The sequence below is a fragment of the Zophobas morio genome, unplaced genomic scaffold (assembly GCF_036711695.1).
Source record: "Zophobas morio isolate AGI-343-1 ecotype UQ-CSIRO unplaced genomic scaffold, CSIRO_AGI_Zmor_V1 ptg000012l, whole genome shotgun sequence".
NCBI classification, from domain to species: Eukaryota; Metazoa; Arthropoda; class Insecta; order Coleoptera; family Tenebrionidae; genus Zophobas; species Zophobas morio.
The window spans coordinates 21559546-21586442 of NW_026972117.1; the positions used below are offsets into that span (position 1 = coordinate 21559546).

The 26897-nt window shown below is 34.3% G+C and overlaps 3 protein-coding genes and 1 long non-coding RNA gene across 4 annotated transcripts; 2 read left to right on the forward strand and 2 right to left on the reverse strand.

Annotated features, from left to right (window-relative positions):
- The first annotated feature begins 2 nt into the window (after nucleotides 1-2).
- Nucleotides 3-2086, forward strand: LOC135128426 (sulfhydryl oxidase 2-like). The gene is made up of 2 exons (XM_064055333.1): nucleotides 3-1875; nucleotides 1933-2086. The coding sequence occupies exon 1, from the start codon at nucleotides 168-170 to the stop codon at nucleotides 1833-1835; it is 1668 nt and encodes a 555-aa protein (XP_063911403.1). The 5' UTR covers nucleotides 3-167; the 3' UTR covers nucleotides 1836-1875; nucleotides 1933-2086.
- Nucleotides 2087-5411: 3325 nt separating this feature from the next.
- Nucleotides 5412-7748, forward strand: LOC135128001 (sulfhydryl oxidase 2-like). Its single transcript, XM_064054771.1, has one exon. The coding sequence runs from the start codon at nucleotides 5551-5553 to the stop codon at nucleotides 7210-7212; it is 1662 nt and encodes a 553-aa protein (XP_063910841.1). The 5' UTR covers nucleotides 5412-5550; the 3' UTR covers nucleotides 7213-7748.
- A 2879-nt stretch (nucleotides 7749-10627) lies between these two features.
- Nucleotides 10628-20050, reverse strand: LOC135127688 (uncharacterized). Its single transcript, XR_010280264.1, has 3 exons — nucleotides 19935-20050; nucleotides 11090-11177; nucleotides 10628-10704 (listed from the first exon to the last, which is right to left on the reverse strand). It is a non-coding gene; the product is annotated as an uncharacterized LOC135127688 (long non-coding RNA).
- Nucleotides 16704-19070, reverse strand: LOC135128003 (sulfhydryl oxidase 2-like). The gene is made up of 2 exons (XM_064054773.1): nucleotides 17009-19070; nucleotides 16704-16940 (listed from the first exon to the last, which is right to left on the reverse strand). Exons 1-2 carry the CDS (start codon nucleotides 18801-18803, stop codon nucleotides 16930-16932), a joined length of 1806 nt encoding a protein of 601 aa, XP_063910843.1. The 5' UTR covers nucleotides 18804-19070; the 3' UTR covers nucleotides 16704-16929.
- Nucleotides 20051-26897: the final 6847 nt, after the last annotated feature.

Sequence of the window (26897 nt, forward strand, 5' to 3'; positions counted from 1 at the left end):
AATCATGTGCAGTACCTCTCCTAAGCCACGATTTATGTCTGCACTCACAAATGACTGTAAACCACATTTACCATTTCTTTATCTATCCTTAATGGGCAAGACATTTGATAAAAGCTGCCATCAAACGATGTCCGTCTAGTAAGTAACCAACTGTGTTATAACCAACAATGAAAATTATAGTGTTTGTAGTACTAACTTTGTTCATCGCCAATATTCAAACTGCACCTATTGGTGGTTTGTACCTCCCTGACGATGACGTAGAAATTCTCAACGGCAACAACTTCAAGAAATTCGTTGAAAATTCAACAAATGCGTGGACAATAGAATTTTATGCCAGCTGGTGCGGATATTGCCAGAGATTCGCTCCATCATGGAAAGAATTCGCAACGGAAGCTGCTTCATGGAGAGACATAGTTAGAATAGGAGTGGTGGAGTGTTCAGATGAGCAAAACATAAACCTTTGTCGAGATTTTGGAATCACTAAGTACCCAACGGTGAGGTATTTCCACGAAAATTACCACACAGGCCTTAATCATTCTGGAGTAATTGTACCTCACGCAAGTGTGTATAGTTTGGAAGACAACAAGAAGAGCGCCATTGAAACATTTATTGCTGAACAATACCAAGGTCGCGGACAGATTTACCCACACTTGTTACCCTACGGTTATCCAGACTTAAAAGACCTTTTTAGCAATGCGAGTCAAAAAGCTAAGTTTGCTTTTCTCGTATTTGAAGAAAATAGTTACTTAGGAGGTGAAGTAGCTATGGATTTACACAGAACATCCGAAATTGCTGTCACCTACTCACTTCAAAACAACACGGAACTAATCAACAACTTGAAAGTCGAAACTTTTCCTTCGTTGTATGCCGTGGACCGAAGCAATAACGCGAAAATTTTCACGGAAGGGATTAAAACGAGGACTGAGTTGAAAGAAACGATTGGTACTTTCCTGAAAGACAAAGGTATTAAGTTAATTGAAATTGTACCTTCTAAGCTTCAGAATTCTTCTGTTGACCCGGATCCGAATCAGCGCTCCAGAACGATCTTACGTCAGTACGTGAAAAAAATGGGAGATGTAGTTTTCCAGAGAGACTTGGAAGCTGCTTTGAGGTACTCTCTTCAACAAGAAGTTTCAACTATACAACTAATCAAAGACGAACAACTGCAAGCTCTTAACGCTTACGTGAAAGTCATAAAGAAATATTTCCCGTTCGGTTACAACGGTTCTTCTCTTATTGACAAACTGGCAAATTTAACATCAACTTCTACAGAAATAGAAGGCCCCCAGATTCAACTTTTGGTACAAAAAGCAGAAGAAAATCGAGAGTTTTCTTCACCTCAGAGGTTCATAGGTTGTCTTGGCAGTTCTTCGAGATACAGAGGTTACCCCTGCAGTTTATGGCGCTTATTCCATTTCTTAACAGTCAACTCTCTTTTGTACAACGTTAACAACAAGAAGGCCAATCCGAGGGAAGTATTAGATGCTATGCACGGTTACGTAAAGAACTTCTTCAGTTGCCAACACTGCAGCCAGCATTTCCAAAAGATGGCCGCCGAAAGAAATTTGGGAAGTGTTGCCTCTCTAGAAGAGTCTGTTTTCTGGCTTTGGGAGGCACACAATGTTGTTAACGCGCGTTTGAGTGGAGATGAGACCGAAGATCCTGAGTATCCGAAGGAACAATTTCCGACCAAACTTAGGTGTAGGGAATGTTATGGGGAAGATGGGTCCTGGATAAGAAGTGAAGTATTGAAATATTTGAAAAGGATGTATGGCAATTACAACGTGCGATACATTGGATCTGACACGAACGTCCTATTTCCTGGTTTAGACTAACTGGTTTTAATTTTTGGCAAATCCTTTTGTGAATTTTTAAGTATGTAAGAATAAAAATATTTCTTATTTGTAATACTACATGTGATTTTAATTCCAGATTGCGGAAAATAGAAGCTCTTATCACGGAATGTGATGGGGACAAGAAACAAACAATTCAGCACTTTGTAATCACTTTGATTCAACAAATACTCTTATTTACTAGTGTATAAATAACAATTCTGACATTGTGATTATCTCAAAGATAAACAAAAATTCCCGTTGTGCATACTAAAACATGTAGTTATTTTATCCAAATGTTCATAAGGAACTCAGAGAAAATATTACTTTTCACTTTAAATATTCACCAACACCCCAGTTTTCTTAGAATATGGATATGACAATGATGCGGGTTTCAACTGCAGTTTTAACCTCACATAATATTTTTATTTGCACAAGTTTATTCACACCAGATCTTTTGTTTCATAAATCTTTGCTAAGTTTTGTTTTGTAAATATTTTGTTGATGAATGTATTCACCGTATCAATTATTTGATGTCCAATTTTAATCTCACATAAGAATTATTTGTTGTTTAAAATTTCACAACATTGTATGGCGAATTTAAATATTGTTTATTGCTCGTTTGAAATTTTAACACTTGTTCAGTTGTTGTTAATATCATTTATAAGGAATTGAACATAAAAAAAATGGAATCGAGGTTAAATAACACAGAAAACGTGGCAGAAGCGAAGTGCGGTTCCTAGTCGAGCTGGCGAGATTTATCGCGTCCCCTGCACAAGGCCGCAGGTTTGTATAGAGTCAGGGGCGGTCGCCGGTGTTGCAACGCTGTCTCTTTGGACCAATAGTCGAGACTGCGGATCGGCGATAGTAACGGCCTAGTCTCGTCGGCATGTTCGTCATGGAGATGTGCTTGGCGGTAGGCTTGCGAAAGATAGAATCACCGTCGTGGGGGGACCCGACCGGTAGCCCCAAACTCCACTTGTGCTAGAACGCCCCAGGGGAAAATCCCTCCCTTTTGTATAAGTACCTTACCACCACCAATTTTTACGTATATAAATTTTATGAATCAGCACATGATGTTCCTGTAATTCAGACAAACAACACATCCTTGATAGGAATAATTCACATATCTACAGATGATCCCTCGATAGTAGGAGTCACAATATTTACATATAATTAATATGGAAACAAAACAAATAACTGGAAAGAATTAACTGTAGCCAAAATAGGAAATTGAATCAGTGAGTTTCACATCTTTCCAGTTTTGAACGGTCAAGGGTAAAGTCAGGTAGCCGGCTTTTGTACCAAAACTTATTTCTGTACAATAAAAAGTAGAATTCTACGGATCATATTTTCGCAACTCACTAACAGAGGGCAACATCTCCCAGGTCGTGTTATTCTCACTTTGACCAGGCAGATAATTTGCCTTCAGACGCCAGCCTTAACTAGAAATTACGCTAGCTACTATACTATATTAATGAATCATAAATTTTGCATCGAGCGCAAGTTCACCAAACGTTCACCGTGAAGTAGTTTAGATAACAGCAGAATTTTAATTAGTTGTTACATTTTGATTTCTAATGGGTAAAAAGCGTAGCTCTCTTAAGCACTGTTATTTGTAGTACTCTATCAAAATAGTCTCATGTACTTCTTAACCAAATCTAAACATTCCCACCTGGCGTTTTAAAAAGCATCTTCTTTCATACACTTAGTAGCTGCTGTAAACGTCTTCAGTTGGTGTTAACGTTTGAAATTTATTATAGGTACTGCAGCATTAGGCCTACGCCTTCTTATAACAATTACTGTTAAGTTCAGTATAAGTATGCGAGAGTTAAAATCTGTGTAAAAACCCAACGATTTATTTCTTGGTAGGTAATACAATACACAACTAATAGCTGTTAAGTAGTACGTATATAGCAACTAATAATAAATAATTCTTCTGTTTTAGTAATGTGTTTGTACTCGATTCGACGATGGTGCTAGACACTTTCAGAAAACCGTTTTTTTTTTTCACTTTTTCCGTACAATTCTTAGTTTCTTGGGTCCATTTGTGCAACCGTACCTATCATCTGCTTTACTTGTTCTTCCATTGCTGTAGGCACAAATCTTTAGAATTCTTGTCCAACCTGCCCGTAAATCTTCGTAAAGCCAATTGTTAATCTTGAATCCCACTCCTGACACCAATGTTACGATTTACGGGGATTAAAATCGGCGTGGGTAAAAACTCATTAATTTATTTCATGGTGGGTAATACAATACGCCACTAATAGCGATAACTGCAGCGACTAATTCTCCTGTCTTGTAACGTGCTCGAATGATTCGAGTTGGATTCTTTAATTGAGTGGACTGACGCGCTTCCGACGATGCTTCCTGTTTAAACCAATTAACATTAGACACTTCCAGAAAACCACTTCTAGGCTTTTCTTTTCTCGAACATCCCGAAACGCTATCGGCGGCTTTATGAGTCATCGCAGCAATGTACTGGACCGGGCATGGGTGGCACATCAACGCGGTCCTTAGGTTTATTTCGTGAGAATATTATTTTTTTCAATCATGCGTTATATGTAAGACAGTAAAATTTCATTTAAGGCGGACTTTTTAACCCAAATTTTAGTAAACAGATGAAATTATATTAAATACTCAAATTGAGTACGTATTTGCTATCCAGAAATGATGCTTTTGAGTCCTATTTGCAGCTAAGGCATCGTCAAGTTGTTCAGTTCATAAATCATCGATATTTTCTGAAAAAGTAATTTTAGTTTTTACAATAATTACGTATGGGCAAAAATCCTTTGTGTTCTTAATATGCATTCCGTCTGAAAAATCATGTGATGTGTACTGGCATTGTACAAAAAGATCATTTTACTTTTTTTCCATATTACATGTTCGTGTTGGGTACAAAATAATAAATTAGGCATTTCAGTTGAACCATCATTTGAAAACAATTTTTAAAGCGGTTTATGTAAGCTTTTTGTTGTTCTCATATTTGTAAATTGGACTCGCCTATATTTCAAACATTTTTCAAGAGTTACTGCCCAGATGGCATTATTTCCAATTAATCAACAATGAAAAAATATGTTGGAATCAATTACAAATCTGCATTGAAATGACTTAGGAAGGAAAATCAGATTATATATTTTTTTTTGTAAATTTGACACAATTTTACAAAAAATAAAGGCTTCTAAACACTTCAAAACCAGTATAATTAAAAAAAGATACAATTTATGAATCATTAATACGTAGAGCCACACTTATGTGATGGTCATAACTTTAAAGTTTACATTTTATTAATGTCTATTTAAATTAATCTACCTTAATTTGCTAATAATTGGAACTGTTTACTAATAGACAGCATAAATTGTTTCAATGTTTACACAATTTATAATTTTGTATGTTATCAAATAATTATAATTAAAACTGAGTAGTAATTCCATTTTAAATGTTGCTTTTACGTATTATAAAAAACGCAACACATAATTCTTTTTTTTTCTCTCTCTCTCTCTCTCTCTTTATAAATACAAGTCTCATTTACACATAATGAAAACCAACGCATTTTCAGCGAGTGTGCTCCCAGTTCTCTATGAGTCATCGTCGTTTTTATTATTGCTCCTTATGACTGTAAATTTATTCATTGACTTTCAAATGAAGTCACATTACAGTAATTTCCTCGACGCATTAACGTATTAGACATCTAGCAGTGATCTACTGTTCTATAACAATGGAAAAAACAGTCACTTTCTTTTTTATCTGTCTGATATCTAAGGTTAAACCCACACCAGTCAGTCTTTATACCCCTGCAGATAATATCAAGATCCTCGACGTTAGTAATTTTAAGGAAAAAGTTGAAAACTCCACTAGTGCTTGGTTAGTGGAATTCTACGCGAGTTGGTGTGGTGATTGTCAAAGATTTGCCCCTAAATGGAAAGATTTCGCCAATGATGTATTAGACTGGAGAGACATAGTGCAAGTAGGTGCAGTGGCATGTTCTGATGAAATTAACACCCCTTTATGCAGAGAAATGGGAATTTTTAAGTATCCAACAGTGAAATATTTCCACGAAAATTACCAAGTAAGTTCGCGTAATGTAGGTGTAGACTTGGTTCATGACGACGATACAGACCCTTCTATAAAAGAAAAAGTTCTTAAATATTTGATAAGAGAAGTTCATGAAGGAAGACGTAACAATTATCCTAATTTATTACCATATAATCATGAGCATCTTGAACATTTATATGACGACGCTGCAGACAACGTCGAGTTCATTTTCTTGGTGATAGCAGACACTGGATACTTAGGTGCTGAACTGGCATTAGATTTACACAAAATTCCTGCTGTTGCTGTTAGATACTCGTCAGTTAACAATTCCATCCTAAAAACAAATTTAGGTATAGAAAACTATCCTACTGTCCTTGTTTTGGATAAAAATAACAAGTCAGAAATTTTCAAAAATGCCACCACTAGTGATGAAATTAAAAGTACAGTTAGTGATTTTTTGCAAAGTAAAGGTATTAATTTGGAAATGAATCTTAGTGAAGATAATACAACCTCAAATAACACAGATCTGCATTTAGATCGTCTTCCTGTAACTCTGCTTCGTCAACATATCAGAAAAATGGGGGACGTCGTCTTTCAGGCAGACTTAGAAGCAGCTCTGCGATATTCACTCCAACAAGAAGTGTCATCAGTAGAAGTAATTAAAGACGAAAAACTAAAGACCCTCAAAGACTACTTGAGCGTTATTAACAAATATTTTCCTTTTGGTTACAGAAGCTCCTCTTTAATAAGTCTGTTGATCAATGTCACATCACAAGCGAAGGAAGTTAGAGGTAACCAGATACAAGATTTAGTTAAAGAAGCAGAGGAAAATAACTTATTTTCTTCACCACGACGTTTTATTGGATGTTTAGGAAGTTCGCCGTCCTTTAGAGGATACCCCTGTTCATTGTGGACTCTTTTTCATTATCTAACAGTTAATTTTGCTGATGCCAATGCTGACAACCGTAACGTCAATCCTAGAGAAATTTTGGAAACTGTGCACAGTTATGTTAAAAATTTCTTTGGTTGTAAAGCCTGTAGTTTACATTTTCAAGATATGGCTACTAAACGAAATATGATGAACGTTTCATCTCTGGAGGATTCGGTCTTATGGTTATGGGAGAGTCATAATGTTGTTAATGAACGTCTGAAAGGAGATCCGACTGAAGATCCAGAATATCTGAAAGTGCAGTTTCCAACTAGACACAACTGTCCAGAGTGTTACGCTGAATATGGCTTCTGGGAGAGAAGTCAGGTGTTGGCATATCTAAAAAGAATGTACGGAAGATTTAATGTTAGATATATTGGTTCAGATACGAGTGTAATATTTCCAGGTTTAGATTAGAATGTTTTGTGATTAAATTATAACATAGAAAGTGTATTCCATATTTAATTTTAAGTGTTAATATTAAATTATTGAGATAAATTTAACGTAAATGACCATGTAAATAAATACATATAGAGATGTTAATATATGTATTCTGATTTCCATGAACTTAAACAGCTACATTCATGTGAGTTAGTTAATAATTTCGACAGTACAAAAGTAGATTTAGGACTAAATACCCAAATAAATGCAAAGTTAGGTATTTATGTAATATTATTTTCTACAAATAATTTCAATATCATGGATCGTTTTAAACAAATTGACGTGGTGTCTTATGGAAATTAAAACATTTACTTTATAGTGTGTCAAACATATTGTGGGTAACGTATTGTAAACATAAAGCACCATTACTAATTGATAATGGCCTCTAGGTGATTATCGTGTGCATATATTCCTTTGTGTGTTGTATATCTAGGTTTATTTGAACGCTGACAGAAACCATAATTATATAATATATTTATATAATATATATTTAATTATATTATAATATTTGATTTTGCGAAATTTTATTCTTTTATCATAATTCGTTAATAAGTTAATTTAAATAGCCTTTACTATGAAAAATTTTGCGATGACGTTATCAAATTGTCAGTGGGGATATTTAGACAAATTTTGGTTAGTGTTTCACCATCTACACAATATTTCTAACACAATCTAAAATTTAACGACAACAGACAGACGAAAGTAAAAACATGAAAATAGCTATTCACCCCGGACCCCACTTCAAATTTTAACTAACAACGTCTTTTGTAAGAATGCCAAGGATTCTGTGATAAACTGCGAAGGGTGTATGTGAACCAGGAATGAAATGAAACATTTTATTGGTTCTTACGTAATTAAGTGGAAAGTTGTTGAGGCAGAACATAAGAAAAAGTATTTCACTTTGTATCGCCAAATAAACAATACGCTCGTAAATTTTGTCGTTATTGCATTCATAAATATTATTCAGTAAAGGTATATTTTAATTATGATATGTGTAACATGGCATAAAATCATTTAATCATAAAGTTAGATACTTTATTTCCAAGTTCTGAAAGGCTTATGTATTAATTTTTTGTGTGCTGTGTCAGCAATTGTAACCCAGAAAACAATACTGCTAAAGCATTTTAGGAAGTGTTTTTATAATGATTTTTTTTATTTGATAAAAGTTCAAAGCAAAGGCAGCAATAGTTTTTTGAAGATTTGTCTTTGATGGAATTTCCATCTTGTCAGTTTAAAAAACAAAATTTTTACTGAAATCATACCTTTCAGAAAATGAACAAATGTTTAAAAATCTATATCGTGTAAAAAACTTAAGTGTTTCGTGATTACTTCGTTGTGTTATTCAATCTAATGCGATATTCTCAGCGTGGAAAATCCAGTCATTTGAGAATTTAGCAATAATGAAAACGTTTTGAAATATAAATGGAAGTTTTTAATTAACCAATGTGTAGATGGGTGGCAGTAGGTGAAAATTTATGAAGCGTAAAATAGTAGGTACTTAGCTAACAAAAATTGTTAAATAGATTAAAATGTTGTTATTATGAGACACCGTTTTACCTACCTTCCGAGCGTATGAAAAAAGGTCTCCCGTTTCCGTCTGTCTGTCTGTCTGATTATGTGAAATTTTATGTGTGTAAACAAAATCGATTTTGAAATTTTTCAAAGAAACTGGATTTGTTGGACTGTACTTCAAGGGAGAGGAAAGTTCTGTCAAAATAACTTTCGACTAATTTTTTTATTAATAGTTACAGTGTAGCATTTGTAATCGGACACACAATTCGCTTGGATTTCTCTCGCAACGTAAGTAATGTTTAATTTTAATGCCATCTAAAACCTCATGGTTATTCCACTGTTATAATGGAACACAAATTGTTTTGCAAAATAGTTTTTTTAATGGGCACTAAAATCGACAGTTATCGAAGAATAATCCCAAGATGTATAAACAGAGTGATTAATAAAAACTGTTTCCCACTGGATTAATTGTATGTACTCGTATATCAACGTCAACTTTAGAATCTGTATAAAACTTATAATAAAATCCAGTAAGTATTCGTCATCATAATTTTAATTTTTATGCATTATAAAAATGTTAAACAATAATTCTGATTACAAATCACCAAAACTGTAGTTAAAAAAACTAAAAAAGTGTATGTTCATGTTTTCCGAGATAATTCGCAATAGACGTCCAAATTTAAAACTTTTATGGTTAATATATTCTACTTTTTTACTTCATTTTTAAACTGAATTTGAACTAATGAATAATGAATTATTTTTTTTGATGTTTATAAAAATTTGCCCAAATTTTTCCTTTTTCAAAACTCGGTGATAAGATTTTGCTAGTGGCTTCATCTCTCCTTTTCTTTTTGCGGCTTTCTTTTTCCATTTTGCGAGTGGGAGAGCTCTATTTTTATGACACCCATTTTCACAAAGTTAATTTGAAAATGTACTTAGAGGTAGTAATAAACTGTTTATCTACATATACATTATTCCTGTGTAATGTTATTACTTACCTTGAATAGATTATTATTAAATTATTTAAAAATTTTAAGAGGTACTTACACTATTTCTCTATGATTGTTGATATACAGAGTGAGTCACAAAATTTCGTCTTAATATACAGTGTTTATAAAAAATCTATTACAATCTACAAACATCGATATTTCAGTTTCCTCAAACAGAATATCTGTACTTTGTTACTGCATCTTCTTTTGTTTTTTGTTCTCTTTCTCTTTTGTATGGTATTTCTGTATTTAAAGTTGCAAGTTATTGCGGTTTTTAAGAGACACACCGACATATCACAAACATTCTGTATATTAATTTTTTTTCCAACGCAGATCTTAAAAATAACATGATTGCGATTTGTTTTGCAAATCCTTCCATTACTAAAAAAAAACCACAATAATGGAATAATGTGGCAACGTCGCATTAGAATTTCAAAAATAAACGGTGATTATAAAACTCAGGAGGAGGTTAATGTAATGATACTAATGAGAGTATGTAAAAATGTGGTGTTCTATAAAAAAAATCTAAGTTACCGTACAACTTTAGTTTTTAACTTTTTTTGTATTATCATCTGTATATCCAATCGGTACCCATTTGGCGAATAGCTAACTCCGCCTTTTCTTGACGGTTTATAGCTCCTAGATATGAAAAATTAGATCGTCCGTTGGGATAACGTCATCTAAAAATATTTTAATAAATAAATCTCATCTAAAATGTGTAAAATAATATGCTTCTATGCCAGTCGTCTATTAATACAGCCTAATGTTTTACATTCTGCATGTAGAAAAATACCTTTCAAATACTTAACTTAAAAAAATTAATGAATGAAGCAGAGGTTTTAAACGCTTAACAGCTTCGGACTTAAACCTGTGGCGGCACAATAACAAGTGGTCAGGATACCTTCCCGGCAAGCGGGGGGCGTGTGGTTCGATTCCCACCGAGGCAGCAACATTTTTCTTCGTTTACCTTCAAACAGCAAAAGATTGTATTTCTGAAAGCTCTAACCAATGATGCGAACTGTATATATAAATAAAAGTGCTTAACGAACCCAAACAGTCATAAGAGAAATTGTTCTCAGTAAATTAGATTCTCCATTGTCAATGTCAATACCATATGATTGAAAAAAGTTCTCTAATAAACCATGAAATTTATTTTTAAAATAATGATGTTGACAACACCAACGCGTCCCTTGCTTGTTTAGACAAATACGGTTATATCACTGCAATACCACCATCATTATTGTAAAAATAAATTTCATAGTTTAGTAGACGACTTTTTTTCAATCATATGGTAGTATGTATAGGCTATAGGTGTAAAAAAATTGGTGGAAAGTTGTTTGAACAGAACTTACCTCGCTCCTGAAGTACACTGAAACATATCCAGCATTTTCGCGAAATTATAAAATTTGATTTTGCGGATTTTATATTTTTTAGGAACCCCTGTAATTTGAAATAAACACATGTAAATATGTAATGCTAAAGTAAATGTAAAGAAGCATGCTACGAGTAGGTTTTAAATAAGTTTTTACTTTACAAAATTTTGTGATGACGTCAATCATCATTTTTGCAAGAACACGTATTTCAACTTAGGTTGATGCAGTAATACTAATAATAACCAATTATATAAAAATAAAATGGAGTCAGCCGTTCCTGATTTAATCAATAAAATAAATTAATCTATTTGGGCAAATGTAAAAAATGTTAATGTAATGATAAATTACAAGTATAGACCCTGTTAGGTCATAAGTGGGTGACCTGACGGAAATTGTGACGATCCGGCTCGAAGGACCAAATGTTAGGTCATAAGTAGGTGACCTGACGGAAATTGTGACGATCCGGCTCGAAGGACCAAATCTTAGGTCATAAGTGGGTGACCTGACGAAAATTGTGACGATTCGGCTCGGAGGACCAAATGGGTGACCACAAATGTTGGTCACAATGGATGACCAAAAAATTAAGTGGTCACAATGGATGACCAAAATGATGTTGTTGAAACTATAAATATAGTTTCAGTGAGACACGAACCTTTCTGCTTCACGGTTTATTCGAATCTACTACTATTTAAATTTACATAATTACAAGTGGTGGTGGTGGGTGAGAGGGTGGAGTCTGCTGCACCCCATCTCCTTCGGTCTACCTGACTGGACCGAACAGACCCATCAATTTTTGCCAATTTAGGTAGTATTTTTTTGGGCACAATTATGACATGACGTCATCAATTTTTTGGGGGATAAAGCGATATATTTTGATTAAAAATTTACCATGCCTGTAATAACTTCAAAACGTCTGCATTCGGTTTTGCAGTTCTTGATTTAATCAATAAAATAAATTGAGTCATTATTTTTTTGCATCACCCTGTATAAGCAAATCGAAAAAATATGAATGCAAATGCAATAATTTCAAAAGTTTTAAATTTGAACGATAAAAAAAGCAAAATAGAATGAAAAACAATACTGCAGGCGGCAGCTCTTTGTGCAGGTGGATGCCTGGCTGCAAGTCATAAATTAGTGAAACGCCCGGAAGTGGCCAATTTTGCATTTTGCATAATCTCGAGAACATATGTGTCAACAAATGGTCAGTCGAAGACGAAATCGTATTTTTATAATAACCGAATTAAAAAGAAATAAATTTTATTTTCCGTTACATTTAGACCAGAAGGGGTTTTCGGGTGCCTGATGGTTCAGCACCACAAACATATCCGTATAAACTGCCCCCTGGTACGACGTCTATGGATTTTAGTATACAAGGTGACTGCGAAATACATGCAAAAAAAAAAATGGGGAATAGCTCACAATATGATTATGTCACTGGGTAAAATTCACGGTCCTAAGTAGTAGCAGTGTCTAGAAAAAATTATTTGAAATTCAATGTAAATTGTTGTACGCGCCGCTGGACTGTTTTGTGACCTACATAATTACTACAATGAATGGAACAGAGCGAGTCGGTTAAAGAACCAAAAAAGTTACTTTATCAGGCACTTTTTTAATCGCAACGTGAAAAACACGAAAAGGGCCAGTTAGCATCGAGCGGTCGGTGAAATCGGTTTATGGTGCAGTTTTCCCATGCAGATTGTGTCGATATGGTAATGGGTGCATCAGTGGTACAGCATCTCCGAGATCATGGTACCTTCAACCTCAAACTCACGATCGTGGCCGTGATAGGACAGAAAGAAGAAGTTGGATTTTCACAGCTTGTAGTGCATCCTACATTAAAAGAATACGGCCACATCCATACCATGTTGACAAAGTACAGGGTTTGGAGCCCGCTGATTGTCCACCTTGTGTAACTCACTTTTTGTCCGATGGAACTCCACGTAGTCGTCAACAAGTACGATTTCAAGAGACGGTTTTCGATAAATGTGTATCAGTTGGATGAAACAGTTCGTTTGTGGAAATCAACAGTGTCCAGAAATTATCGAAGAGCTTCAACAAGTGAAAGTGACACCCGCTACTCCGGTGTTTTTTTACCTATCAACAAACCTCTTGCGACGCTCTGACGCCTGTATTGCTAGTCAAGGACAACATTTTCAACATTTCTTGTAAAAAGGTAGTAGCATTCTAAGTTGCTCTTATTTCTGTTCCAATAAACAACGTAAAATCGTTGTGACAAGGACCAAACATCCGTCAGAATCAAAATTACCAAAAAACTTTCACACTGACCTTTAACGATGAATGAGTAAATGAATGAAGGAATGATAAGCAGCAAAAAGTCGGTTTTACTTTTAATTGAAATTGAAAGTGTTTAGGTCGTTTTTATTCAAACGTTTTTCCAACTCTGTTTACAAGGTGGCTCAGTGCCTTCGTATCGAGGGTGGTTCATGGGGGTTTTGCCCCATTCGATTTTTAATTTCTTTTTTCTATATTTCGGCTCTACTAGGGTGGGGGATGCCGTGGTTAAAATATTTGCACTTATTTCGCAGTCACCCTGTATACGGCGACGATGACTCATTATCCGTGACGGCGGCCGGAGAAGAGCCTGGAAACGGAAGTCGCGAATGGGTGCTCCAGAGAAGTCTACAAGCGGTGACGCACAGTTAATGTTGTCCGGACAACAAGAGCTGAATTCAGTTAACAAGTCGAGTCCAACGAGTGTCGAAAAAACCCAGTGAATGTTGCGCCGGAAATATTTTGTACATAATCGCTGTGTAATTAGTCGTGTAAGTTCGAGTTAGTAAGAAATAAATTGTTGAGTTTAACCACGCCGATGTCACGCAGACATTTGTTTTATCTGAATGAGTTTATCGCCTAAAAAGAAATGACTAAAATTATTCATAAGCCTCAATTGAACAAAATATTCTGAATGTTATTATTATAATTCTTACCTTATCATTATATTATTGTTATAAAGACGAGCGTATTCTCACATTTTTGAGAACATGGGGTGCTTCGTTCTTAATTTGATCAATAATAAATTGACTGATTCATTAATTTTTTTCAGTCATCCTGTATAAGCAAATCTAAAAAAATTGAGTGCAATGGATAAATTATAAGTATAGTCTGATCATATTTTGCACATTTTCGAAAGGATTTATTCGGCAAAATTTTGAGATGACGTAATCAATTTTTTGGGGTTGATAAACAAATACATTTTGATTAAAAAGTTACCATACTTACAACTTCAAACCGTCGGCAAGATTTCAAAGTATTCAGTTTTGCAATTGTTGATTAAATCAATAAAATAAACTGACTCAGTCACTAATTTTTTTAAGACACCCCGCATAAGCAAATCTAAAAAATATGAATGCAGTGATAAATCACAAGTATAGACTTTGCACATTTAAGACAGGATTTATTCAGCAAAATTTTGAGGTGACGTCATCAATTTTTTAGGGGGGAAGAAAATTTACCATGCTTATGATAACTTTAAAACATTTCCAAGATTTCAAAGCTTTCGGCTTTGTAGTTCCTGATTAAATCAATAAAATAAATTTACGCATTCATTAATTTTTTTGAGTCAGCCTGTATATGTAAATCCAAAAAATATGAATGGAATGATAAATCACAAGTACAGACTCTTCATATTTTCTACATTTTAGATAGCATTTATTCGGCAAACTTTTGAGCTGACGTCATCAATTTTTTGGAGGGGATAAGTAAATATATTTTGCTTAAAAATTTATCATGTCTATCATAACCTTAAAACATCTGCAAGATTTCAAAACATTCGGTTTTGCAGATTCAAAATTAAATTGCAAAATGTTGTTTTATAATTTTGACTTTTTTTTTCAAAAATCTGGACGTTTCGAGTAAAAACTCAACACGGAGTCGTAAACTACATGTGTAGGACTAGGTATTTTATACAACTGACGTCATCACATTGTTGGTGGGGGGTGAGTAGACAAAATTTGGTTAGCGTTTTACCATCTACATGATATTATCTGTCTAATAAAAATCCGTGACGCCAGAGGGACAGACATACAGACGAACAGACAGACAGACGGATATACAGACAGGCTTACGCTCGGGAAGTAAAAAGTTTGTCAAATTTAAAAATATTCTAATTTATACGATCCATCTGTGTTGATCCATTGTTATAAAATGACACCACAGCTACTTGTTTTATCTGTATGAGATAACCTTATTATAGCATTGTCTGACAAAATTTGGATTTAGCTGGTGAGTAATTGCACTGTCGCAATTTAGGATTTAATAAAAGTGTGTTAATGTTAGACCTAATTATCAACATTTTTTGTTTGACCCTGATCTTACTGTGACACACGTTAAAACGTGATAAAAACTGTGTATTCCATAAAAAACCAAATGGCGAAAAAATAGCTTCAATGATTTACGATTATAGGTACATTTACTGTGTACGCTGGTACAAAAGTGTGCTCGTTTTTTAAATTTACAATTCAACATTTACCCCGGCGCCTCCACCATAACACCGTTTAATTGTTTTTATCTAATCAGTTCACGTCGTCAATTTTTTACTAAATGTTTGCGACATACACTAAACTTAACCAAATTATGCTATTTATATCAATCACTCATTTTAAAACACCCTGTAAAAAATATTCTACAAGTGACTTAACATGTAATAAATATGCAATAATCCATATTTATTGAATGCTATCCATATTTATTGAATGCTACAAACAAAGGCTTTGAAATCTTATCTTTATTGCAACCAACTTATAGCCGGTTTTACCGAAACAAAGCAATATAATTAACAACAAATGAAGCAAAAATTTGAGTAGGAGAAACGTGGGTAAATTTCAAATAAGCGTTCATTGAATGGGGACATCATTTAATTAATGCAGCCGCCGCAACTCTGTCGTCACAATGCGATACGTAAATCAGCGTGATTTTTATTACCGGCGTCCACATTTTTCACTTGTTTGACTGAACAACTTTTATAGTATGTATTCTTAAAAAGATATCGTATTGTTTTTAATTCCCACCGGAAACCAACAATAATTTATACTTTTAATGAAAATGATAAAAACAATATTGTTGTATAGAAAAAATATTGTATGAGTATGATGGCTAAATCTTGGAACGTTTTTATCTCCCAAGTACGGAATTTGCAGTTACGACCTTATGTTATTTTAATAGCGAACTTGATCATGTGTTTATTATTTATCGCACGGACTATAAACACTTGCACAACACCACTTATGTAATGTGTTGATGTTTGTCAAATTTGGGATAAAAGGAAGTTCTAAGAAACAAATTGCCTGCAGATGGAATTTTATTATGTACAGGTAACAAATGCATAAAACATTCAATTTCTAATAAAATATATTATAAACATGATAAAAAAAGTAGATTACAGTATGAAGTAGTTGTCAGTGAATTGCCCTGGTAAATTAACATGAAAAGAGCAAGCTTTGACATTACTTTATAATTTTACAAGTATCAGTCGATAGTTAACCTTATCACGTTTTTCACCGAATCACGGAATCATCAACACAAATAACTGGTTTCATTATTTGTACTTATAATTTAACAAATAAGACTACGAAAAAACCGAAAATAACTTCTATATTTACATAAATTAGATGATAAATTGATCACCTCTGGCAATATATCAAATTTGTTAAATAAAAACATTTTTTTACAAATGTGATGTAAAATAATTAACAAAAACAAAAAGGAACTTAAACTAAATCACATGTGACGTCGTTGTCTTAGTTGGAGGGGCGTGCCACTGTCACACCTTACCCAATAGGTCATGGACGTACGGCTTTTTCCTATATCCTCGCTTTAGAAACATACGTATTAGTATAGCTAGTAAAAAAAAAGAACACACATATAAAATAAAGCACATACTCATATCTAAAGCTCTAAAAATGCTGGTGGATCCACTAGTGGCGGGTCTCCCTTCCAATCCCACGTGTAAAATTGTAGTGTCCGCACCGATGTACCTCACGTTTATACTACTGTACACGTGTTTCACGTACCGCAGCACCTCCACTAAATTCCACGTGTTGTCGCCGTTACGACAAACAGGACACCTCTCTTTCAAAGGAAACTGAACTTTAGGAAACTCGGGATCTTCAGTCTGATCGCCCGAAAGACGTTTGTTTACTTCATTGTGCGCCATCCACAGCCACAAAACCGAGGAATCGAGCGAAGACACGTTCCTCATTTCCCTCCGTGCGGCCATATCCTGGAAATGTTGGCTGCAATCGTAGCAACCGAAGAAGTTTTTGACGTAGCCGTGCATCACGTCCAAGACTTCAAGGGGGTTCGCGTGGTGGTCGTTAATATTCTGCTCAGCTGAGTTTACTGTCAAGTAATGGAAGAGTTTCCATAAGCCACAAGGGTAGCCGCGGAGCGTAGGGGAGCTACCCCTACAAGCTAACCACTGCTGCGGGGAAGAAAATACCAAACTGTCCTCTTGTTCGGCTCTTTGAATCACTTCAGCTAACGTTGAACCTTGGACTGGATCTTCAGACAATTTCATAGCGAGTTCGGTTAAGAAAAGTTGCCCCCCTCGCCCGAAAGGAAAGTATTTGCGTAAAACGCCGAGGTAAGCTCGTAAAACTCGCAATTTTTCACCTGTGATTAGCTTAGTGGTGGCTACTTCGTGTTTGAGGGAGTATCTTAAAGCTGTTTCCAAATCCATCTGGAACACAACATCCCCCATACGTTTAATCCGTTCTTTCAAAGCCTGTCTTGAACGCTCCTGTATTAACGTAGCCATATCAGGAACTTTTACATCCAGCCACTTTCCGGTGAAAATTTCTTGTCTGGGGGTATCATCAGTGACTTGAACGCGCTTATTATTCAAAAACCTGCTAATCGAATTTCGGATTTCGTCTCTACTTTCAACAATAGTAAACATCTCACTTCGATGATTCCTATCCATGGCAATAACCGTAGGGACAACGGTAACCCCCAAATTTGCCAAATTCGTCTGATTACTGTTAACATATCTCACCACAATAGTATGCGTCTTGTGTAAATCTAAAGCCACAGCTGCCCCCAAATAACTCCCTGGTCTGTCGACCACCAAAAAAGCATACTCGACTGTATTGGGTGCACCTTCGAATAGATACGTCAGCGCGTTATGCGTGTACGGCAGTAAATTCGGGTACTGCGCCCCCCTACGTTCCTTCTGCTCTGTGATAAGCCGATCGATCAAAAACCGTCGGTGTTCCATCACGTCTTCGCCTTTTTGTACGGCCACCCCCACGTTCTGCGGCCCCGGCTGGTACCCCTCGTGGAAGTACCGCAACGTGGGGTACCCCATGATCTCGTACTCTCTACAAATTGGGGTATTTTCGTCCTCTGAGCAATCAATGGCGGCAACTTTCACCAGGTCGCTCCACCCCTTGACGTCAGTCGCCAGAGCCTTCCACGAGGGGGCGAAGCGCTGGCAGAACCCGCACCAGCTGTTATAAAATTCTACGAGCCACGCTTGGGGGCTGTTCATCACCTGAGACTTGAAGTTGTGCACCGTGAGGACGATCACGTCGTCTTCGGGATTATAAAGCCCTTGTCCTTCGAGGAACTGTTTGTATTTCTTTTGTTCGTAAATAGAGAGGGAAGCACTAAAGACTAGACGCGCCGAAAGGGCGAAAATAACGGCGACGAGACACAATTTCGCGAACACTTTCATGTTGTCGGTTTTAGGTTATGTCCGCTACACGTCACTCACTCCGTTCACTAACTGTACTGAATAGTAATTATACACAGATTTATACAATAATGGTCGAAGCGATAAGGAAGCTGTGTACAGTCGTTAAATTCTTTATGTTTGCTGGCATTTATTTCTCTTTTTTTAATTGAATATCACCAGATGTTTACATGTGGGTGACATAATTGACACAAAACATGACAGACGTCTAAACAAGTTGTCTGTTTGTCTCGTGTCTGACAACCTGGGAGAGTCACATTTCACTAGTTACCTGCGAAAGTTACCAACCGGAACGTATTTGAAATACAATACACTCGGTGCAAATTGCATAGTCAGCAATAAAAAAAGGTGATAGCATGTGATAAGTTCTCCATTGTCTTTACCATTTCTACTGAAACATCACCTGTTGATATTGATAAAAATTTAACACTTGGTAACAGCTTTCGCTTCATTGTGAACGATTTTTAGTTAGAACATTGCCAAATTTACAATCAACAAGTGGTTCACTGATTCACACCACTAAAATAACTCATTCTTCTCTTAAGATTTTACATTTTTGCAGATAATCTACATATCGGTAATCTCAAATTTTATTAATATGTATTTTCAGTGATCGTACTGGACTTTCTAATAGTAATTTTAATGTACATATGTATATAAGTTCATGTTTTCTCAACGTTTGACTGTTTGTAGAATACGAAAATGACGGTCCTCCGTTTCCGAATGTTTGTCGTTTATCGTCAGTCAACTGTCTGTTCGTCATCTGGTGAAAATTATATTAGAAGAGATAATTTGCCAAACTGTTGAACTAATTTACTAAAAATGGTTAAGATAGATAGACACAACGTAGATAAGTATAAAAATTATGTGGCTTTATTATAGTTAGGTATATAAAAACGTTATTTTTCCTGAGAACGGAAACCCAATTATAGGACAAGTTCTCTGGTATACTGTTAAGCAGCTGTAATGAAATACTCTTATGTTACACTTCTATAGCAAAGTTACGATTATGTTGAAGACGTTCTGAGTTTTAGGGTCGTTATAGTTGATTATGGGAATCTTGTCCCTGGGTGTGGACGTGGTTCGATATACTTATGTTTATTTTATACTTACAGAGAATCTCTTACGAAATGTGTACTAGTCAATTTTAGACATTCGCATCCTGAATAAGAAAACAAAATAGTAGGTAGGTACTCATCCGCTAATGTTTCCTGTTATCCTGAATCATGAGAATAACTGCTAAAATCAAACTTAGGTAACATATTTTGATAGTTTAACATCATATCAACAAAGTTGACTTTATTTTATATCTTTCAAAAGTTTATCAAACGTAAGATAATGTTATTTTAACGTAAGTAAACATTTGATATTAGCTTGAAGATTGGAATAGTCGTCGATTATTACGGTCGCAAACTCGTGGTTGGAAATCCCGGCTATAGATAAGCCGCGAGCGTCACGGCATCCAGACCGCTCCCCTGACTTCTATTCAGGATCCGTGTCTTTTGTGCAGATGGCGCGATAAATCCCGCCAGCTCGACTAGGAACCGCGCCCTCCGCTTCTGCTGTTCAATTCCTATAACTCCGATATTAAACTACAACCGAACAATTATTAAAGTTTCAAAAAGACCAATAAACAACATTTAAATTGGTCATACATTCTCCTGAAATTTGAAACATCAAAGAGTTATTATCTGAGATTAAGACTGGACATCAGACAATTTATATAATAGAAGCATTTATCAACAAAATATTTACGTGGTCAGAAAAACTAGCAAAGATTTATAAAAACAAAAAAGGTCTGGTGTGAAGTAAAACTTGTGCAGACAAAAAAAAATTACATGAGGTTAGGAACTACAGGGCATGAAAATTTACGTTCAATTTAAATTATACAGCAAAGAAAATTACTGAGGCTAAAATTGTGAGATAGAGAAAAATTGCATTAGGTGAAAAATTGCAAAGCTAACCAAATTGCATGACGTTAGTATTTGCCACACTTTATCCACGGTTGAAACAAAGAATTTACATGACGTTAAATGATGCTACACTTTATCAACGCTTCAAACAAAGAATTTACATGATATTAAATTATGTTTCACTTTTTCAATGATGCAAACAAAGAATTTAAATGATGTTAAATTATGCCACACTTTACCAGCGATTCAGACAAAGAATTTAGATGCTGTTAAAATATACCACACTTTATCAACGATTCAAAGAAAGAATTTACATTATGTTAAATGATGCCACAGTTTATCAACGGTTCAAACAAAGAATTTACATGATATTAAATTACGCTACACTTTATCAACGATCCAAACAAAGAATTTATATGATGTTAAATTATGCCACACTTTACGAGCGATTCAGACAAAGAATTTACACGATGTTAAAATATACCACACTTTATCAACGATTCAAACAAAGAATTTACATGATGTTAAATTATGCTTTGATCTAAGTGATTGGTTACTTAAAACAATTAGCTTTGAGAGTTTACATCGTGCACTGTTTCCGGCTTATCCCAAATAAACACATAATTAGAGTCCGGAATTTTATGCACGAAATTTGGAATATGTGCATATATATGCAGAAAAAATAAGAAAATATGTTTTAATTTTACGAAAATATGCAAAATTTTTATAAAATATATTTTGTACTTTTTTTTATTGAGCGTACAATAAATTGGTAGTGTGTCCATAGGTTTAATTTAAAACAATATTATGCCATATTTTAAAAACTTTATTTTACAAAAAAAAAAAACACAACTAAATAACAAATATTTGTCATCAAAGAACACTTAAATGTCTGCATTAATGTTATAACTTGCAACTATATATGGTTCTCAATGTTTTCAATTAAAAAATTACATCGCCCATCAGACAAAATTACTACATCCACTAATGTAATGGGTGCATACTTAAGAGCGCTAATTAAATTTAGTTCTATGTTAACCTCACTACTAGAATGTCCATTATGTATTTTAGCTACCTTTGATAACAAAATGTAACCTTGATTCTTATCTAGTGCTTCCTTAAACTTTTTATTTATAAGTTGTCCTATTTTTCCTTTTACTTTTTTAATGTTTGTTTGGAATTATATTATATTCAACAAAAACAAAGAGTTAGAATGAGAACAGCGCCGGTAGGCGGGGTTAGCATCTGCTAAGTTAGAACTAAGTAAGAAAAAGTTAAATTTAGTAGTTGCTAAGATAAGACTGATTTTGGCAAATGTGATCGCTCTAATAAAATAGAAGGTGGGTGGGCGGGGTTAGTATCTGCTAAAGTAAGATCGATTTTAGCAAATGACATACCCTCTAAAAAAAAGAGAGGGTGGGTGGGCGGGGCTAGTATCTGCTAAGATAAAACTGATTTTGGCAAATGAGATACCACGAAGAAAAGAGAGGGCGGGTGGGCGGGGCTAGTACCTGCTAAGATAAAACTGATTTTGGCGTACGACATGCCCTCTAATAAAAGAGAGGGTGGGTGGGCGGGGCTAGTACCTGTTAAAATAAGGCCGATTTTGGCAAATGTAACTTCCACCATTTTTCCAGAGTCACCAATTGAAATGTGGCAATTTTACTTTGAGGATTATTAAAAAAAAAAAAAAAATACACCGGATATTTCTAAAATCTCGATACAGTATCATAAACACGCTACAATTTTCCAATTGGCATGTCAAAATACAGCCTGTTATTGAAAGGTACGTACAAAATAAAATCGGTAATTGGTCTCGAAGTATGGGTGCTAAAAGTTAAAAAAAGTTCAGGTAAAAGTGTACTCCTTTTAGAGATAAAAATTATTAAAATTTATGTCCAAATTCGTTGTACGCTTCTGATAAAAAGATCATCTTTCGTTTCTATAGCAACATTTAGTCTTGACAAAAGTTTTATTGTGACAGTTGCTAGGATTTACTAAAATAAATTAATTTTACCTATTTATCCTTCAGTAGCGTCTAAAAAGGTTGGATAAGGGTTAATTTTCCCCTTATAATTTTGATAACACAAAATAAGTTTTTCCGACTTCTTAGATTTTGCGAAGAACTGTCCATTTTGTTGTACGTACCTTTCAATAACACCCTGTATATATCTCAGAATTGTTTGGGATTTTTCAAGCAACTTTTTCAAAAACTCAGTTTTTCAATGCACCCCATTTTGAAATTTTCGATTGTTTTTGACAATTTTCGAAATTTAACCAAATACATTGTCTTGTAGATTTCGACCTTTAGAAGTTAAAAACGTCGACACTTGCAAAAAAAAGTTCGCGTTATGCTTTGAAAATCTAAAAATTGTCAAAATCTGTGAAAATATGCAAAAAATACGAAAATATGTGAAAAATCTTGATATATGCAAAATATGCAAAATTTAATATGCGTCAATCAATTCCTATTTACCTAATTCGCCTAGATCCGAAAGCATTTAGTTGTGGTATGAACTGTCAGCAATACGCAACGTTGCGAGAATTGTGTCTCAATGATGTAATAATGTTGATGATGATAACTGCCAAAGGGGGGAAATTTTTAATCCTCCCGTACTTCAATCCACGATATTATGATTTCTACCGCACTTTCCACGGTCCCTTTTCCCGGAGTGGGACAACGTTAGGTTAATTTAACTGCCGTAAATAAACTATTAGCAATCTTGTGGGAGGAATTAAGAAGTGTTATAATGTAAAACTTAAGCATAAGCATCCAGAAACTTTATTTATAACTTGGCAAACAAAGGTTAGCAAGTGCTTTATCTGAACAATATCATGACTGTTAGATTGTGTTAGAACTAGTTAACGATTAAAATCCTAACCTGAACTGTGAATCTACAAACAATAATTCAAATTTACACCACGTGGTGGCGTCGGTTGAAAATTCCCATATTTCCGCTTGGAAAAACCGCAAGAATTAGATAAGTACGCGTGTCGGAGAAACTGTGGCGTCGTCATCGATACGATTAATTTTCGTTAAACAAAAACTTCCCCCTTTTTTTTTAACTACCAAACCAACTAAACTTAATCTAGCTATCTTACGGCGTCCTTTCACTCACACCAAACAAACAACAGTGACGCCACAGGCCACAGAACATAGTGATGCATCTCCACTCTCTACCAAGCAAACCAACTTCTACCGACTCTCTCACTAGATACTACCCAGAAATTCCCTAGGAGAGCTACCCACTACCAGAAAAGAACTAAACTTGCACTTGGTTGTCTATGTTTAACGATTTTCTTAATTTTTTTTTTTTCAAATTCAAATTATTCAAATTCAAATTTGGTCACCACAGAGTTCAAAATTTTAGCAAATATAATATATTTTAGTAATATTTAAAATAACATACGATGAGGTATTTAGGTGTAGAAAGACAGACAATAATCACTAGTTTTAACACTACATATAACTATAACATAAGTAATAATAATTATGTTTATGTGCATTTAAAATTATAGTGTCGCTTTTGTGAATTATTTTATTTTATTTTATATTTATGTAAATAAACCAAAATATATTTTTGTCCTAAAAGAAATTCACATTAATTAGTTGTTATATAAAACAGAATTATGTTGACAATAAATTAATTTTATGTGAAAATCATCGTGGTTGTCAACCATAGTAACCACGGTAGTCAATGGAAAGGCAATTTTTTAGTGAAGCAGGAGACAGGAAATAATAATCATTTCAAAAAAGTTAATCGTTTGAAGATAAAATATTGTATTTTATTCGGAGTTTAAGTAACTTTGTGTGACTCGAATGGACTTAATTCGCCTCGCTGTCGCTCGGCATTTAATCCGTCATTTATCTATCAGTGCACCGATCACTAAAATGACACTTGAATCCGTTCAAATAAAAATTAAAGTTATTGTTGACGCTATAAAAGTTCAAACGAAATAACACCACAAAAATTATTTTTGAAATACTCGTACAATCTTTGCAAAACACTGAAGGATTTTTTTAATTTTGCTAAGATATTTGTTTAGTTCTTTAACATTTATGTTACTTTTCGGTTTGTCAATCTTCCTAAAGCTGCGCTAAAAAATTACCTTTTGCCTGGCGATTTTTATACCTTTGTAAAGTCGTTGAAGATAAGTAGACGTATATTTGCGCATCTGTAGATTTCCAGACTTAGCTTAACCAATAGTATTTAAAGACATCTATGACTTTACTAAAGATCTAAGTTGTAAAAGCTGGACAAAGTTGATGGTTGTTAAGATTCTAATAAAGTCGTAAACCCACGTACCTACATATATATGTGTTTGATGCATTGTTTTTTATGATTTACGAGTAATAAAATTAAGTACCTATAAAAATGGGAGTATTGTGATGTGAACAATAAATTCTTTATTTGACAGAACTCATCATCGTTATAATAACCATGCTGGGCTTGTCAAGATATTAAAACAGTAAAACTTTTTATTACGGAGTCTCGCAGTAATTTTAAAGATACCACATATCGAAACCTTTAACCGGTGGGACTGTTTTGAAGTGCATAAAACTATCTGTGGCATAAAATATTAATTAAAACTTCGTAGGATGAATGTTATTATTTCGAAATAATGTTTCATGCAACATATAATTTGTAAAATGAAAACGACTGAGTTTTTTTTCTTTACAATCTTGCTGAGCTTCGACACGTTAAATGAATGAATGGTCTTCAACTTTAACAGCAAATCTGGAAATTTTTTAGTGATGCTGCCACATTTTTAGTAGCACTGACTCTACCATTAATCTTGATTCGACTAAAAATTGGGTGTTTTAACCACTAATCAAAAATTAAATTTGAGATGAATTCGCAATGGAAGTGAATTTCAATCAAACTTTAATTTTATGTTAAATTAAGGGTTGATGATGTCTAAAATTAAACAATGACTTTATTAACAATTGAATTACGATTAAATATTTAATTCGCCTACGATAAACCAGCCACTAAAAAATAATGAAAGAGGAGACAAATACAAGCAAAAAGCAATTAAATTAGTCAAAGATTGAAAATACGGTTTACGTTTTAAATAAAAGTGACCTCTTCAACGTTGCAAGGTGACCATGATTTAAAAAGGTCGCTTTAATATTTATTTTTATAATGTTGTTTATATTTCAAAAAGAATAAAAAAATAGTCAATAGAAGTTATCTAAAGTTTTAATAATTTGCATCCTCGTAACGTTCATTAGACTGATAAAATAATAAAAAAAAATAAGGTCACCATGAACTTTGTGATGATCCTTAGACTTGTTGTCTGAGTACTTCAGTCAAATAATATTCTTGAATTGAACACAAAATGTAAATTTACATATTTCTTATTAGTATAGGTACAGATTTTTTTTTAAGTTTTCATCAGTGATTACAAATATTTTTGTCACCCTTTGACAAGGATACAAATTCTGGTACAACAGGGTAGCTATTGTATACAGAATATTAAATTAAAACGTCACCATACGGTGTGTTATTTTTATCAAATAATAAATATAAAATTGAGATTCTAAGATTATTTAGAATTCCTTATCTACGGCGTTATTTAATAAAATTTTACTAGACTTCTTGCATAATGTAATGTTTTCAGTTTTCACGTATTATTTAAATTTGGTGGGAATTTTAACAATAAATATTGTTACGAAATAAACCTATACGCCGCCCCGGTACGACGCCTATGGGTTCTAGTATGTACGGCGATGATGGGTGACTCATCGTCGGTGACGGCGGTCGGGCGACGATCGCTAAAGAAAAGCCTGGAAGCGGAACTCGCGATGGGTATTCGAGAAAGACCCCGATCACCGAACATCTAGAAGGAAGTATGGATTTAAATAGAGGAGAATATTATCCAGTCGAGTCGAGTCCAGCGAATGTTGAGAAACGCCAGTCAAGTTGCGCCGGAATTATTTTGTACATAATCGCTGTGTAATTAGTCGTGTAAATTCGAGTTACTAAGAAATAGATTGTTGAGTTTTAGCCATGCCGATTTTAATTACCCGTTCAACGTAACAATATTTTTACGAAAAAATCAAATCAGCACAGAAAAATTGTAGTTAAAAAAAATGTTGTTCGTTAAAGTTTCTGATAAAACATGTTTTACCAAAATAAAAGCCCTAATGAACCCGTTT

Excerpts from the sequence above, each read along its gene's own strand:
- LOC135128426 (XM_064055333.1), top strand. The coding sequence starts at position 168 with ATGAAAATTATAGTGTTTGTAGTACTAACTTTGTTCATCGCCAATATT.
- LOC135128001 (XM_064054771.1), top strand. The coding sequence starts at position 5,551 with ATGGAAAAAACAGTCACTTTCTTTTTTATCTGTCTGATATCTAAGGTT.
- LOC135128003 (XM_064054773.1), bottom strand. The coding sequence starts at position 18,803 with ATGAAAGTGTTCGCGAAATTGTGTCTCGTCGCCGTTATTTTCGCCCTT.